This window comes from Crocodylus siamensis, chromosome 6 (assembly GCF_052110815.1).
Source record: "Crocodylus siamensis isolate JL-2025a chromosome 6, ASM5211081v1, whole genome shotgun sequence".
Classification (NCBI taxonomy): Eukaryota; Metazoa; Chordata; order Crocodylia; family Crocodylidae; genus Crocodylus; species Crocodylus siamensis.
This window is the reverse complement of record NC_143400.1, coordinates 300,223-311,615: the sequence shown is the minus strand read 5'-3', so window position 1 is coordinate 311,615 and position 11,393 is coordinate 300,223. Positions and strand designations below refer to the sequence as shown.

The 11,393-nt window shown below is 69.1% G+C and overlaps 2 protein-coding genes across 11 annotated transcripts; both read right to left on the bottom strand.

Moving 5' to 3' along the window:
• Positions 1 to 66: 66 nt before the first annotated feature.
• MEIOSIN (meiosis initiator) lies at positions 67 to 8,828 on the bottom strand. Of its 10 annotated transcripts, none has more exons than XM_090056107.1 (14): positions 8,704 to 8,828; positions 7,639 to 7,721; positions 7,036 to 7,126; positions 5,348 to 5,447; positions 3,852 to 3,977; positions 3,382 to 3,534; positions 3,040 to 3,163; positions 2,786 to 2,895; positions 2,487 to 2,630; positions 2,136 to 2,212; positions 1,837 to 1,944; positions 1,325 to 1,626; positions 746 to 835; positions 67 to 554 (listed from the first exon to the last, which is right to left on the bottom strand). In XM_090056107.1, the coding sequence occupies exons 2-14, from the start codon at positions 7,719 to 7,721 to the stop codon at positions 383 to 385; spliced, it is 1,680 nt and encodes a 559-aa protein (XP_089912233.1). In that variant the 5' UTR covers positions 8,704 to 8,828; the 3' UTR covers positions 67 to 382. The 10 variants fall into 10 exon arrangements, with proteins under 10 accessions (XP_089912233.1, XP_089912231.1, XP_089912232.1 ...); XM_090056105.1 differs by lacking the exon at positions 8,704 to 8,828 and adding an exon at positions 8,402 to 8,590; XM_090056106.1 differs by lacking the exon at positions 8,704 to 8,828 and adding an exon at positions 7,922 to 7,942.
• On the bottom strand, positions 8,716 to 11,360 carry QPCTL (glutaminyl-peptide cyclotransferase like). The gene is made up of 7 exons (XM_090056199.1): positions 10,664 to 11,360; positions 10,350 to 10,490; positions 9,958 to 10,245; positions 9,709 to 9,867; positions 9,503 to 9,602; positions 9,255 to 9,371; positions 8,716 to 9,107 (listed from the first exon to the last, which is right to left on the bottom strand). Exons 1-7 carry the CDS (start codon positions 10,868 to 10,870, stop codon positions 8,962 to 8,964), a joined length of 1,158 nt encoding a protein of 385 aa, XP_089912325.1. The 5' UTR covers positions 10,871 to 11,360; the 3' UTR covers positions 8,716 to 8,961.
• Between the last annotated feature and the right edge of the window lie 33 nt (positions 11,361 to 11,393).

The window sequence follows — 11,393 nt, the reverse complement described above, 5'->3', positions numbered from 1 at the left end:
AAGCACGTGCCGCCAAGCGGCTCCCTGCCAGGGCCCAGGCATGGGAGAGCTCAGTCAGACAGGAGACAGGATCCCGCTCACTTTTATTCAAAACCCAATAAATAGCTCAATGTGGTGGCGGGGAACTGCTCAAACCGACAACGTGCCTGGGGGTGCTGCAGGGTGCCCTGGCTCACAACCCCTGGCAGGGGACTAGCGCCGGCCCACGGGCCTTAGGCACCCAAACCTGCTGCCCCGCAAGCCGTGGCAATACCAGCACTAACGGGGCCGCGGGGAGAGAAGGCTGCAAACAGGCAGAATAAATAGGGTCAGGGTTCAAGCCCTGGTCTGGTCCTTCCCGCATGGCCCAGGCACTGGGGGGGATGGCGGGGCTGCGACCACGTCAGGCCGAGGGCGGGGCCAGGCCGCAGGGCGCCCAGGACCCCAGGGCCTTCTCGGCCAGCAGCATGTGCAGTGGCTTCGGGGGCTCCGTGTCCTCGTCCTCGTCCTCAGCCCTGGCGGAGTCGGGCCGCACAATGCGGTTGTTGAGCTGGCTGAATCTCCGGGCTCGCACGCTGCAGGGGCAGAGTGGGGGGGGGCTCTAGTGTGACCCCCACCCGCCTCCACCCAGATCCCAGAAGGGCCCCGGGGCCGGCCCTGCCCACAAGTCCAGCCTGGCAGGGCCGGGAGCCAGGACCCGCATCCATCTCCCCGTGCGGTACCAGGGTGTAACCCCCCGACCCTGCCCCGGCTCGGCCCTGCTCACCAGTACGGCCTGCGCTCCTGCTTGCTCATGGCACGCCACAGCTGCGCCAGCTCCCTGGTAGCTGCGGTGGATGCCAGGCCCGGGCAGGCACTGCGGGATGGCACACACAGGCCACTGACCCCAGGTGCCCCCGACGCCAGCAGCCTGCTGCCCTCCACGGGGTTCAACCACCCCAGCGGTGAGGCTGCCCCCCGCCACTCTCCTCCGCCAGCCGAGAGCGGGCTGGCGTGGGGGGATGGGAGTCCCACAGACAGAGGGTTGGGCTGATCCAGCCCACGCGTGGAAAGAGGCAGTGAGCACGTAGCAGGAGTGGCCCCACTTTCCCCTGCCAGACAACGTTGTGTGTCTGCACCCATCGCTCCCCTCCCCTACCGACTGGGCAGGCTCCCGCTGCCCCTGGAGCTCTGACTCCACGCATGGGCGGCCGACCTGGAACCGGGGCTCGTCAGCAATCCCCCTGGACCCCGACCCCAGAGGGGTCCTCCTGCATGGGCCCTGCTAGTGACTTCCAGCGGCGGTGCCGGGGACAAGGGCTGGAAGCAAAGGGCCATGTGTGCAGGGCCAGGACCCCCCACTCACCGGATGTACTGCTTGCGGTTCAGGCGGCAGAACATGATGAAGCCATTCACACACTTCTTCTTCAGGGGCAAGCGGGGCTTGTCCGTGCCCATCGGTGCCTTCCCGCTCACCCACTTCTTCCTCTTGCGGCTTGGGGCCTGCACCACCTTGGTCCGCTTGGGTGGGGTCCACGTGCTATCGCCGGCCTCGTCGCCAGAGGACTCAGAGCCGTCCAGCCCGTGCTGGGAATCCTGGGGGCACAGAGACGGGGCTGGGGACTGCAAAGATGGGGCTGGTGGGACCTGACAACATGGAGAGGGGGCCTGTGGATGCAGAGATGGGGCTGGGGGTGGAGCAGTTGTAGGGGAAACATGGGAAAGGCTAGGCTAGGCTGGGCCCCAAGGAAGGGAACGGCATTTGAGCACCCTCCTCAGTCCCAGCCAGTTGTTCCCAGCCAGTGTCCCTTACGCCAGCCCCAAAGGCAGGGTCCTAGACCCTGCAGCCATCCCCTACCCTCTGCCCCCTGCTCTCACCTCCTGCAGGAGTTGCCTGCTCCAGGACATCAGCTTTGGGCTGGGGCTGGAGCTGGTTTTACTCGCCTCACCATACGAGAGGTAGCAGTGGTCCAGCGAGATCGCCGCCTGGGCAAGACAGGAAGCTCGGTGGGGGGCTGGAATGGGGGGGTGAGTCAAAGGGGGTCCAGGATGTGGGGGGGTCTGGAAAGGGGAAAGCATCCCTGGGACGGCTGGCAAAGGAGCCCAGGTGCCATCACTGCCACAGGCCCTGAGCCCAGGGGAGTGGAGGCCTGGGGGGGGCTCCTCCCCCCACCTACCTTTCTCTGCAGGGGCCCTGCAAGGCTCCGGGAGGCTGGGGTGGGTGGTGGGCTAAGAACCACATCCTGGAACAGCACTGCAGGGGCACAAGAGGGGGCATCCAGACAGGGGCCCCTACATGCTTCCCTAGGAGACCCCAGCCCGTGGCCTCAGGGAGGGGAAGCACTGGGGTGGCAATCATGGGGCCATACCTTGTGCCAGGAAGGGAGGCATCGTGGGGCTGCCCCTTCTTGGCACATGGAGGCATAAGCAGGGGGCCCCACGATGACGTGATCACACCAGGGAGGCAGGAGAAGGGCCAGGGCCAGCTCCAGGCTGCCTCCATGGGTGCCTCTGCCTGCGCCCCTTACCCTGAGACATCTCCTCGGGGCTAGCCTGCAAGAAGTGGTGCGGGACCAGGCGTCCAGGCGAGGATAGGAGCGAGGGGCTCAAGCCCAGGTCCGAGCCAGCCCGGCCGGGATCTCTGCTGCCTGGGGAGCACAGGAACAAGCTCCCTGCAGACACAGGAAGAGATGTCCATGGGGCAGGTGTCCCCTTCCCACCCTGCCCTGCCCCACTCCCAGTCTCAGTCTCCCCATGGAGCCGCTGGCACTGAGCTGGGCGGGGGGGATGCGGGCAGCACCGGCTGGGGGTGCCCCTGGCCACTTACCGCAGGAGCTCCATGCAGGGGACTGGGTTGAGAGCCAGGGGCCGGCGTCAGGCTCCGTGTCCTCCTCCTCACAGCAGGAATGGTAGTGCACCAGCTCCTGCTGCCCCTGCCTGCGGGAGACAGCCCCCACGGCAGCTCTACCAGGCCTCCCACAGCCCCCCATGCACCACAGGCTGCACTCAGCTGTGGGGTCCATCTCTGGCTTGCTCTCAGGGCCCCAGGGGGTAAGGTCCCCCCTCCACTCAAATGCCTACCCCTGCACTGAGAGCTGCGGCCTGTCCTGGTCCCGTATCTGCTCGCTGCCTGCCATTTGGGCCTCGCAGGTGGCACAGAGGTCAGCGTCCTGGCTGCCCTGGGGGTCATGGCTCACGTGCCAGCCTATGACAAGGTGCTAGGTCACTGCCAGCCCAGCCAGGTTGATGCCACCCACTGACGGCTTCTCTGGGTCCATGGCTGGATTAGCCTGGCCCCGCTGACATAGGTGGGCTTACAGTCCTTCGCGCTGGCAATGTGCTGTGGGGGTAAAAGCCCCTTGCCACCCACCCAAGCCCAGAGGACAACCCCCCCCACCCCCCGAGGGCTGGTGCAAGTCCGACCTGCTGTGCAGAAGGGAACCCCGTCCTCAGCCATCTCCAGCAAGGTGGTGTCAAACCATGGCAGAAGCAGCTCATCGGCATCACCCGCATCCTGCTCCGCATCAGGTGCCTGGACCAGGAGCTGGCGTGTGGCCTTGCTTGGCACTCTCCGCTCTACGAAGGCAAAGTCACCAGGGCAGGATACAGCTCCAGAGTGCCAGGCACTAGCCCGGGTCACGGGCTCGCTGCCCCCAGTTCCCACAAACCCAGGAACCCCAGGGCTGGAAGGGACCTGGGGGGGCAGGACCCCAGGCAGACGCCCACCCTGACCACAAGTTCAGCAGGATGAGCTGAGGAAACTGAGGCACAAGGGATGGGTGCCAACATGGTAGTGGCAGGGAGAGGGGCAGAACCAGAGTCCTGCCTGCTACTCCCCCCATAAGTAGGGGTCTGCGCTCCCAGCTGAGGGGCTGCCCTCCTGTCCCCCTCACCTGGGGGGTGGGCCCGCTTCCTCTTGCGGGGCTTGGTGCAGGGGGCCAGGCCCTGGGCCCTCTTCCGGTGCGGGGTGCCATCACAGAGGCCTCGCTTGTGGGCCCCCGGCTCCGTGGGCCCTGACCCTGCATGGCAGGGGAGAGAAGAGGCAGTTGGGAACCCCAGTGCAGGCACCGGGGGGCCTAGAGCGACCGCGGGGGGCACAGGCCAAGAGGACCCCTCTGCTGCTCATCTCTCCTGCAGAACAAGGCAGGGCAGGGAGTCAGAAGCCATCGAGTCCTCATGGGTGCAGGTGACCTCAGCACCACAGCGCTGGGAACAGCACAGCTCACAGCACTGATTCTAGCAGTAAGGGACCTACGAGCCCCAGGGAGGCAGTGGTTACCATGTAAACCTTTATCGCATCCCCCTAAACTGAGCAGGCCTGGCCTCATTAGCAGATTCCTACCATGAATCATCCTTGTTACAGGAAAGAGCAACAAGGACGTCTGGCAGTCTGGAGGGGCTTCCATAGAAGGAGAGGCTACGAGGCCAGGCCTGTTCCCTTCAGGAGAGACAGCCGAGGGGGAACGGAACGAGGGTTTGCAAAACACTTCAAGGCGAAGAGAAAGTCGAGAGGGATGTACTCTCTCACCACGCGAGAATGAGGGGTCGTGGCATGAAACGAGCAGGGCGGCAGTTTAATATGGACACAAGGAAGTTCTTTTCCCCCCAGCGCGGGATGAAAGGGCGAGCTTGTGGGCACCAGATGTGGGGGACGCTGAGAGTTCAGCCAGGTTCACAATGGGGCTGGAGATGTGCCCGGGGGAAAGGGGCATTGGGACCTACTGAGCATGGGAGTGAGGGGCACGGCCTCCAAACTGGAGCGACCTGGACCTTCGCTGCTGTAGGCTGCAAGGGAGAGAGGAGCAGGGGAAACCCTGCTCAGACCCAGTCGCTCTCCCTTCCAGCCGCCACGGGACACAGGCCCATTTGTCGTCCTTCAGTCATGTGGGCCCAGCCCACCAAGTTTCTAATTGGCTTCCCTCAGGCGGGGAGGCTACAAGAAAAGATGACAACAGATTCCTTGGGACAAATCATAAAGAAAAGGGATCGGAGTTCTGGTTAAAAGGTTCAAAACAAGAGTGCCAAGGGTGCACCGGACAGTGCCCACTGGCCTGCAAACGAGTCCAAGGGGCCAGGGACGCTGCCCAGTGATGCTCTGCTCAGACACAGGAGGAAAACAGGGCGAGGAAAGCTGCCCTGCAGTCCCCGGGGACCCTCCCAGCCAGAGCCTCCTTCCCTACGGGACGCAGGGTCTGACCCCAGACATGGCTGTTCTGTTCTTACGAGGCAGCACCTGGGACAGGCCGGGGAACAAGGAGCCAGAAGCAGGGGGGCTGGAATGAGTGGGTGTGCACGTGGCCCTGTGCATGGAGAGTGCTGAGAGCTTATCTGCTCCCACCCAGCTTCCGTCTGCTCTTGCCCAGCACCCGCCGCTCCCCCAGACCCTCACCTTCCTTGTCCGCCTGCTGGAGCTGAAGCAGGGCCTTGGCAGTGCTGATGCTGGCCTGCAGGTGCTCAATGTAACGCAGGACCTGCAGCAGGATCTCCTTCTGCCACGGGGGTGGGACACAGGATGGCCTCAGCGTCAGTACTGGGGACATGGAGCCCCTGCCCGGGCCTGCAGCTCGGAGCAGGGCCTGGGCAGGGCAAGTGCCAGGCAAGGGCCTCTGCCCTCCTCCTCCCTGGGAGCATCTCCACTGCCCGCGCCCACGGTGGGGGGAGCATGTGCATATGTGTGTGCGTGTCCCAAATGCCTGGCCTGGGTTCTGCACATGTTCCCCAGATGCCTGAGTTCTGTGTGTGCTTGTGTACACACCCTGGATGCCTGGGTTGTGTGTGTGGGCATGTGTGTGCTGGATGCCTGGGTTCTGTGTGCATGTCCTGCGCATCTGGGCTGCAGGAGTGTGTGCGCAGGTGTGTCCAGGACATCTGGGATTTTGTGTGGGCATGTGCATCTCAGATGCCAGGGAGGGTTTCATGTGTCCATGCTGGCGTGGGGGTGCATTTGCACGTCCCAGACATCTGGGTTCTGCATGTGCACGCGTGTGCGCGCCACCTCTTAACCCAGAGCAGCTGAGCCCCGCCCTGAGCCAGCCTCCCTGGCCCTGCACTGCCACTTCCCACCCACCTCCCATCACAGAAACCCTGGCCACGGCCCAGGAAAGCCTCCCAGACATCCCAACCACGTGATTGCAGGGGGTCTGGACCCATGCTCCCTACCTGCTACGAAGCTCCCTTCCACGTCTGAACTGGGACCACAGATCATTGGGGGCCACATCACTGGGGACCCACCCCCCTACTACGGGGGTGTCCCAGGTTCCTGAGCTTTGCTAGTTATCCTCTCCCCATTTCTGCTGCATGTATCAGGGGGGTTTCAAGCACTGGGTGCCGCTGCAGCCCAGGCTGGGGCTGGGGCTGGGCTGTGCCAGTGCTGTTGTGGCACCAACCCCGCAGAGTCCTGGCTGGAGGGTCTCACCCCTGCGCTCAGGCTCAGCCCCATGCTACACTGGGGGCAGGAAGGGGTTTCCCCCTTGCTCAGACTGGTCCACACTGCAGGGTGTTGCCTTCCTCTGCAGTGGGGGCAAGGCCTGGCCTGGGCCTGGATTCCCTGCAGCATCTACTGACAACCTCTTACAGCAGCAGGACGTTGCCCCTGCGCCCCCCGCTTTCCTCAGGCCAGGACTGGGTGGTGTCTGGGGTGGTGTCAGGGCTGGCAGTCGCGTTGCTCAGAGGTTTGATGCTGGGTTTGTCTGGGCTGATCCTGCCTCAGGCCGGGGCTGGACTGGATGTGACCCCCGGAGCTCCCTTCCAGCCCCACAGCTCTGGGATTCAGCTGGTCTCTAAGGTGCAGCCCTCCCCTGCATCCTGCCTGGTACCAGGCCAACACCCACGGCCTCCCTTTAGCTGTGGTGTCTGAAGGGAGCTGCTCCAGCAGCGAACTTTCCCTTTGCAAAGCGCTGGAGCCCACAGCACAGCCCCTGCCCCCGCAGCAGCCTGCAAAGGGGGCAGCAGTTAGGACCAGGCCGTGGCCTCCGGGACCGGCAGGCGCTGCTGCCCGAGCGGGCGCTCAGCGGCCCCCACCCCAGACGCAGCTCTGCCCTGCTCCCCCTCATCCCCAGCGGCAGCCGCTAGCCTTACCTTGGTGAGCTTCTTGTAGCTGGAGGTCAGGGGCCCGGGCAGCATCTGCGCCAGCTCCCGGAGCACAGCCGTGTAATTGCTGCGTCGTCTCCTGCTCGGGGAGGAGAGAGCAAGCGGTGAGCCACTCGCGGCGGGGCCGGATCCAGGTCGGGATCTAGGAGTGCCGCACAGGCTCGGCCGACTCCTCTAGGCGCTTTGCCGCGAGGCGGGAACGGCCCTTTGCAACGGGCTTCGCGGCACCTCCTGCAGCTCGGTGCGGGGCTCCGTGAGCTCCCCGCTCGCAGCCCGCCTGGGCCAGCTCTTCTCGAACTCTAACAAGACGCGAGCTCGGTGCGAGGGTGTCCTCGTGCCGACGCTCGCTCAGGCGCGGGAATTGTTTCAGCGACACCGTCCAAGTCAGGCGGGATGGCGTGCTGCCCACCCAGACGGCGCTAACGAGCTCTAACGATGCCAGGACCTTGACGCGCATCAGAGCCGCCCCGCGACACTCTCGCGATCGCCCCGCTCGCACTGCCGTGTCCCAACCCGTCCGTCACGCGTGGCCGCTGCCCCCCCCCACGCCCCAGGGTCCCCAACCGGCCGGGCCCCGCCCCCAGTGCTCACCCGCGGCCGGGGGGGTGCAGCTGGCAGACGCTGGTGCGGGGGGGCAGGTCCGGGGGGGCCGCGCGCCAGGCCGGGTCCCACATCTGAGGGGAGAAGAGGGAGTGAGGTCGGGGCATGGGGGGGTCATGCTGCCAGCCCGGGGCGCTGACGACACTGATGCGACCTTGACCCGGCGCTGGGGGGGGTCAGGTGTGGGGGCGGGGGTCGCTCCCCTCAGGCCGCGGGGGGTGGTACCATGGGGGGGCGCGGGGGGCGCTCCCCTCAGGCCGCGGGGGGGTGGTACCGTGGGGGGGCACGGGGGGCGCTCCCCTCGGGCCGCGGGGGTGGTACCATGGGGGGGCGCGGGTCGCTCCCCTCGGGCCGCGGGGGGTGGTACCATGGGGGGCACGGGGGGCGCTCCCCTTGGGCCACGGGGGGTGGTACCGTGGGGGGGCACGGGGGGCGCTACCGTGTGAGGGCACGGGGGGCGGTACCATGGGGGGCACGGGGGGCGCTCCCCTCGGGCCGCGGGGGTGGTACCATGGGGGGGCGCGGGGGGCGGTACCATGGGGGGCACGGGGGGCGCTCCCCTCAGGCCGCGGGGGGGTGGTACCGTGGGGGGGCACGGGGGGCGCTCCCCTCGGGCCGCGGGGGGGCGGTACCGTGGGGGGGCACGGGGGGCGGTACCATGGGAGGCACGGGGGGCGCTCCCCTCGGGCCGCGGGGGGGTGGTACCGTGGGGGGGCACGGGGGGCGCTCCCCTCGGGCCGCGGGGGGGCGGTACCGTGGGGGGGCACGGGGGGCGCTCCCCTCAGACAGCGGGGGGCGGTCCCGCGAGACCCGCGCGTTCCACGTGGGCAGGGCCTGGCGGAGCGCCAGCCAATCGGGCGGCAGCAGGGCGCTGGTGGGTCCCGCCCGCTGGCCCGAGGTTGCCCCGCGGCCGGACACGTCCGTCAGGCAGGGTCACGTGCGCGCGCAGCCCCCGGCCCAGGGGCGCGGCGCAGGCGCACACGGCGCCAGCCCCAGCTGCTGCGTGCGGCGGCGTTGTCCCGTGAGAAACCCCCGGCGCACGCCCCCCAGCAACACCTGCGCAGCGGGTCGGTCCAGCTCCAGTTTAATTGAGCCCGGGCGGGGGGGGCAGGAGGACCCGGTGGCGCCCGCAGCGGCCTGGCCCCGCCCCGCCCCGCCCGCAGAGCGCACTGGCGGCGCCGGGGTAACCGGCAGGGGCGGGGGTCCCGGGCGGGGCGGGGCGGGCCCGCGCTGCAGCGCCGGCTCTGCCCCCCCGCACGCGTCTGCCGCCACGGACACCGCGCGGGGCCGGGCCGCACCGGGGCCCCGGCGGGGTCAGAGGCGCAGGTACTCGGCCAGGAAGGCGGCGAGGATGCGGGCCAGGTTCTCCACCGTGGGCGGGTCCAGGTTGTCGGCCGTGTCCGCGGGCGTGTGCCAGACGGCGGGGAAGGGCGTGGGCACGAGGTGCAGCACGGGCACGCCTGGGGGACACGACTGCGAGTCCCGCCCCGCCCCGCCCCGCCCCCCACTCGGGACCCTGGCGGCGGCCCACGCGGGTGCCGGGGACGCCGCCGGGCCGAGGCGCGGGTGGGCCCGGACCCCGCCCCTCCCCGCGGGCCGGCCGGTACCTCGGCGCAGGAAGGGGAGGTGGTCGTCCTCCACGGGCCCGTAGGGCGCGCCGGGCAGGAAGTAGAGCTGCTCCCGCGGGTGGGCGCGCAGCAGCCCCAGGCGGTGCAGCCGCTTCTCTGCAGGACAGAGCCGCGTTGGGGCCGGACTCCTGGGCTCTTCCCCTGCTCCAACCCCCCCAGCTCCCAGAGCTGGGGACGCCCAGGAGCGCGGCCCCTGCCCCGCGCCAGCCCGGGAGCGCGGTAGGTACCGGCGGCCACGAGGCGCTGGAACCAGGGGGCCGTCTGGGCGAAGTGGCTGTGAATGGAGGGCTCGGGGGCGCCCAGCAGGTCCAGCAGCACAAACAGGCTCTGGAAGGGGCACCAAGGGCTTGCATGAGCTGGGGCAGTGCCCCCCGTCCAGACTCATGGCAGCCTGATCCTGGCTGCACCCCCCATGCCCCGACCCTCTGCTCACAATGGCCTGCAGCTGGGTGGTCCGGGCGCCGGGGCGCAGCAGGGCCGTGGCCATGTGCTGCGCCAGGTGCCGGGCGCCGTAGAGTGAGTCGCTGTCGCTCCAGGCCCCAAAGGCCTCCTCGCCGTCCAGGAACAGTAGCTGCAGCGTCACCTCCGCGCCCTGTGGGCACACGGACGGGGCGAGCTCAGCACCCCGGAGAGCCCAGGCGTCTGGGCCCCTGACCCGGCCCAGCCCCAACCCCAGCCCCACCTGCTCCTTGTTGCGCTGCAGGTCCCAGTCCAGGGCGGCCGCCAGCTCCAGCAGGAGGGCGCAGGGCAGCGCCGAGTCGGTGGCGCCCACGAAGCGGCGGCCGTGGGCATCCGGCGCCAGCACCTTGGAGTCGTAGTGGCAGGCCAGGGCCAGGCGCTGCCCCGCGCCCGCGTCCAGCGTGGCCACCACGTTGGTGAAGGGCAGGCGGCCACGCGGCGTGCGCGCCTCAAAGGCGTCCAGCTCCACGTGCCACCCGGCCGCCCGCGCCCGCAGGCTGTCCACGATGTGCTAGGGGGAGGGTGTCAGGGTACGGCGTCACAGAGGACCCCCCCCCAGCCCTGCGGCCCCTGGCCGCAGCGCTCTTGCACCCATGGGCCCAGACCCGTGCCCACCTGCCGCGCACGCCGGCTGCCGGGGCTGCCTGGGGTGCGCTCCACCAGCAGCGGTGTCAGGAAGTCGGTCCAGAGGCGCTGCAGGTCCACGAGGGCGGCCACGCGCCGCAGCTCTGCGCTGGGCAGGGTCCGTGGGGCCGGCTGTGGGCCCCGCTGTGTCACGGAACTGGGGGCGCTGCCCGGCCTGGGCCCCACGCCCCCGGGGACCACCCTGCACCCCCCCGGGGCTCCCCCTGCACCCCCTGGATGTGCACCCTGCACCCCGCCCCCTGGGCCCACACCCGCAGGACCTCCCCCACGTGCTCCCCGCTCACCGGGGCGGCGGGCGGCAGCGGGCGGTCCCGGTCCCGGTCCCCGCCGGGCGCCCAGAGCAGCGCGACCCCCGCCAGCCCCAGCGCCAGCAGCAGCCCCAGCGCCAGCAGCAGCGAGAAGCGGCGCCGGGGCCCGCGGGGCAGCGCGAGGCCGGGATCGGGGCCCGGATCGGGACCGCGAGCCCGCGCCCGGCGTGAGCCTTTCCGCATGGTGCGGCCGGGCAGCGGCCACGCCCCGGGGGGCGGGGCCCGGCGGAGCCACACCCCCAACGAGCAGTGCTGCACGGGGCGCTACATAGCCACGCCTACTCACGGCAGGAAGGGGCGGGGCGCCAGGCTGAGCCCGCCCGTAGGGACGCGATTAGATGGGGCGTCAGACAATGATGAGACGCTACGGGCTCTGATTGGGTGGCTTCCCGCAGGGGCGGAGCCGAACCGGGACACGGCCACTGAGGGCGGGGCACTCGGGACACGTCACCCCAGAAATAGCTCCAGGCTCCTCCCCGCCTCGTTCCGGGCCCCCCGGGTAGGTGCAGCCACCTCTGGGGTGTAACGGAGCTGTGAGTAGGCCGAGGCGGCACCGGCCGGAGCCGGGGCGGCGCGCTGTGGGAGACGCAGACTGCCCAGGGCTGCAGCTGCCTGGCTGCAGAGAGCCTGAGCTGCTGCCCGGCGGCTTGGGAGCCTCAGCAGGGCCTGGCCCGTCCACCCGGCTTGTGCCCCTCTCTTCCCCGGG